The 3,935-nt window shown below is 41.3% G+C and overlaps 1 protein-coding gene across 1 annotated transcript; it reads left to right on the top strand.

Moving 5' to 3' along the window:
• Window positions 1-264: 264 nt before the first annotated feature.
• On the top strand, window positions 265-3,172 carry LOC130679914 (olfactory receptor 18-like). Its single transcript, XM_057489512.1, has 2 exons — window positions 265-299; window positions 2,236-3,172. Exons 1-2 carry the CDS (start codon window positions 265-267, stop codon window positions 3,170-3,172), a joined length of 972 nt encoding a protein of 323 aa, XP_057345495.1.
• The last annotated feature ends 763 nt before the right edge of the window (window positions 3,173-3,935 follow it).

Genomic DNA, 3,935 nt, shown 5'->3' with positions numbered 1-3,935 from the left:
GTCAAAAAAGAATGAGAGAGGAAGGGAATAAATCTTATTGTAGGTCTGAGATACATTTTAGGACTTCTGGTCAATCCATGAATGAATTCCCTGGGATATAATAGACTTCTACTTCTCTGCCATGTAATTTGAATAAAAGGCCATTAAACTGTTCTTGGGATTGTGTTTTAGCTATAAGCCTACTTCTCCAATAACGATTCAAATTGTGATTTGAAAACCATGACTGAATTTTTACCAAATGCTAACTTCTGCTAGGTGTTGCCGATGTCCCAGAGCTGGGAGTCAGCCTCCGGGTGTCCGGGTAAGGGACACCAGCACAGGGAGCTGGAGAGAGTTACCCACACTCCACATTTAGTATGTGAAAGATGTGGGACTCTGCGAAAGGCCTCCTGATTCCCATCTGAAGGCTCTGTGTCCCTCAGCAAAGCAGAATGATAAGTTCTTTTCAAAACTGCCTTACTTGTAAATGAGCAAATTCAATCAGAACTATTGATTCTTTCCCTTGGGACCTGTAGGGGAATGGGCCAAGGGTTCATGGGAACCTTTATTGAATGACTGCTGTAGATCACAGAGTTTCTATGCATATCCATGCATCTTGTAAACCATTTTTGGAAATCTGAGGTGTGGAAATGTTATTCCCTGTACAATATGTGAATTTTCATGAAGACCTGTCATGGAAAGACAGATCTTTCTCTTTCTATACCTTGACAACAAGAGCATATAGTGGAATTTGTCTGACTTTTATATTGCAAAAACACATGTTGGTAATTCATAGTGAAGCTGCACATTGCCAGTTTTTGAAAATCAATTCACTTTCATGCATATGCCTTACAGAAGTTGTCACTGTGTGATAAAGAAGGAGGCATAAGAATTTTCTTACATGTACCATGGTAAGGAATTGATGAATTAAATTTAGTTTTCAAATAATATTATGTATCATTCAAAGTGTTTGAAATACATATATGTACTTCACAGAGAGTCTTAAAAAACTGTTGCTGCAAATCAGAACTCAGGAACAATATATGTACAATGATAATATTTAGGTAAGGTTGAAGACAACAGTTGATGGGCACATAAAACAATTATGCATTCTAGCAGTATTGAAAAGAAAATACATTCACCAAATTCATGAAAAGTGTTTGCTTTTGGGCAACTGGAGTGCCTAAAAGTGGAATCATATAGGGATGGATATTGTGTATATATATATATACATATATATAATATGGCATTCAATGGAATATTATTCAGCCTTTCATGTGATACATGAATGAACTTGGGTATTATGCTAAATGAAATTAGCAAGATGTGGAAACACAAACACTGCATGATTTTAATTATGTAGAATCTAAGCAAGTTGAACTCATAAAGGGAGAGATCAAATGATGGTTATCAGGGGCTTGGGTGTGGGGGAAATGAGGAGATAGTGGACAAAGAACACAAAGTTTCAGTTATGTATTTTTTTCCCTACCTGGGGAGACATATCAAGACAAAAAATTGTTAATGCTAATATTCCAGTTTACTGCCTATATATACACAATGCAGTATTATTCAGCCATGCAAAAGAATGAAAACTTGCCATTTGCAACAGCATGGATGGACCTAGAGAGTACTATGCTAAGTGAAACAAGTCAGGCAGAGAAAGACAAATACCATATGATACCACTTACATGCAGAAAGTAAAATATAAACAGAACAGAAAGAGAGTCATAAAAAAAGAGAATGAACTGGTGGTTACCGTAGGGGCTGAAGAGGGGAGATGGGAAAAAGGTGAAGGGGATAAGGAGGAACAAACTTCCAATTACAAAGTAAATTAGCATGGGGATGAAAGTACTGTGTACAAAATATAGTCAGTACTATCGTAATGTCTTTGTATGTTGACAGATGGTGATTACACTTACGATGGTGTGCATCTTCTATTGAATTGTCTAATCACTGTGCTGTCTACCTGAAACCAATATAACATATTGTATCAACTATATTTCAATTAAAAAAAGAAAATTCAAAACAATAAAGTGTTTTTATGCATTTAAAATATTTATTAGACCTTGTATTTCACACAATATACAATGTATGTTAATACCAATATATTTTACACTGTGTATTTATAAAATATATGTTGTATACATTAAATGGTATATACGTATTTATAAAAAATATAAAAGATACACAATTAGCTCAGTACCTGTATTCTTGTTTTGTTTATTCTAATTATATCTTTTTTTTCAACAGGTGGCACACCTACATGGAACCTCAGAATTTTACAGGGATCACAGAATTCCTCCTCCTGGGCCTCTCAGAGGATCCAGAGCTGCAGCCACTCCTCTTTGGGCTGTTCCTGTCTGTGTACCTGGACACCATCCTGGGGAACCTGCTCATCATCCTGGCCATCGGCTCTGACCCCCACCTCCACACCCCCATGTACTCCTTCCTCTCCAGCCTGTCCCTGGATGACACTGGTTTCAGCACCACCACCATCCCCAAGATGCTGGTGAACATCCAGACCCAAAGCAAGTCCATCTCCTATGCAGGCTGCCTCACTCAGGTGTCCTTGTTCTTTCTTTTTGGGTGTTTGGACAGCCTACTCCTGGCCGTGATGGCCTATGACCGGTTCGTGGCAATCTGCCACCCCCTGCACTACCCGGCCATCATGAGGCCCCACCTCTGTGGCTTGTTAGTCCTGCTGTCCTTTCTCATCAGCCTTTTGGACTCCCAGACTCACTGCTTGATGGTGTCCAAACTTGGCTTCTGCACAGATGTGAAAATCCTTCATTTCTTCTGTGACGTTCCTCAGCTTATTCGCCTCGCCTGCTCTGATACCTCCCCCAGTAACACAGCCATATTTCTCATTGGGACCATCTCCGGGCTTCTCCCCATCTCAGGAATCATTTTCTCCTACTATAGAATTGTTTCCTCCATTCTGAGAGTCCCCTCGTCAGGAGGAAATTCCAAAGCCTTCTCCACCTGTGGCTCTCACCTGGCTGTGGTTTGCTTGTTTTATGGCGCAAGCCTAGATGTGTACCTCACTTCAGCTGCCTCATCTTCCCCGAGGAGGGATGCAGTGGCCTCGGTGGTGTATGCGGTGGTCACCCCGATGCTGAACCCCTTCATCTACAGCCTGAGGAACAGGGACTTTAAGGGGGCGCTGTGGAGGATTGTCCCCACTGCAGCTTGATGGTGAGGCCCGTGCTGCCCTTTCTGCTCAGCGGACTGGAAAAGGCAGCAAAACCCCAGCATGCCACCCAAACGCCTGAATCCGCGGTCCCGTGCTGATGTGCACGCACGCGTTCCACTCTCACAGGTGCTCCCCTCAGCATGCCTCTGAAGAAAATGGGACATCATTTTGTCCCCCCACACCCAGGACCCGGCCCTCCGGGGTTGTCTGTCATCCCTCAGAGCACCCCTCTCACCCCCTCAGCCCCAGGGCTCTGGGTCAGGAGCAGTCTCACTGTGTCCCTGAGAAACCAAACCACTGTAACCTCTCCTGCTTGTCACTCACCACTTCTTCCCTGTTCCCCTCGTTTGCTTAGACTTGTTAGGAGGATCTAGATGCCACCTTCAAATCAAGACATTACTTATTTCTTGCCCCTTAATGTTCTTGAGTACATTGTGAGCAGATGAGTATTTAATTTCCTGTCCAAAGAGGTTTTTTTTTTAATTGAAAGGGACACTATTAATACTTAGTTTGAATAAACAGGTGTCAGCTGGTAAATATCTAGGGAAGTGGAATATATATTCCCAAAGAAAGATGGAGAGGACCTTTCTGAGCACACATATTTTCCCAAGTTTTTATGAAAATGATCCTTCCCATTTCATACATTTTCCCGAGTCATACTACATACATGATTAAAGTTCATTTACATATGTTAGCAAATATATATTAGCATGCACATGTATTGCTAATAAGTTTTAGTAATATATATGTGTATTAGTATATA

This window comes from Manis pentadactyla, chromosome 12 (assembly GCF_030020395.1).
Source record: "Manis pentadactyla isolate mManPen7 chromosome 12, mManPen7.hap1, whole genome shotgun sequence".
In the NCBI taxonomy this organism is placed as follows: Eukaryota; Metazoa; Chordata; class Mammalia; order Pholidota; family Manidae; genus Manis; species Manis pentadactyla.
The sequence above is the reverse complement of the archived record's forward strand: the minus strand, read 5'-3'. Positions and strand labels throughout refer to the sequence as shown.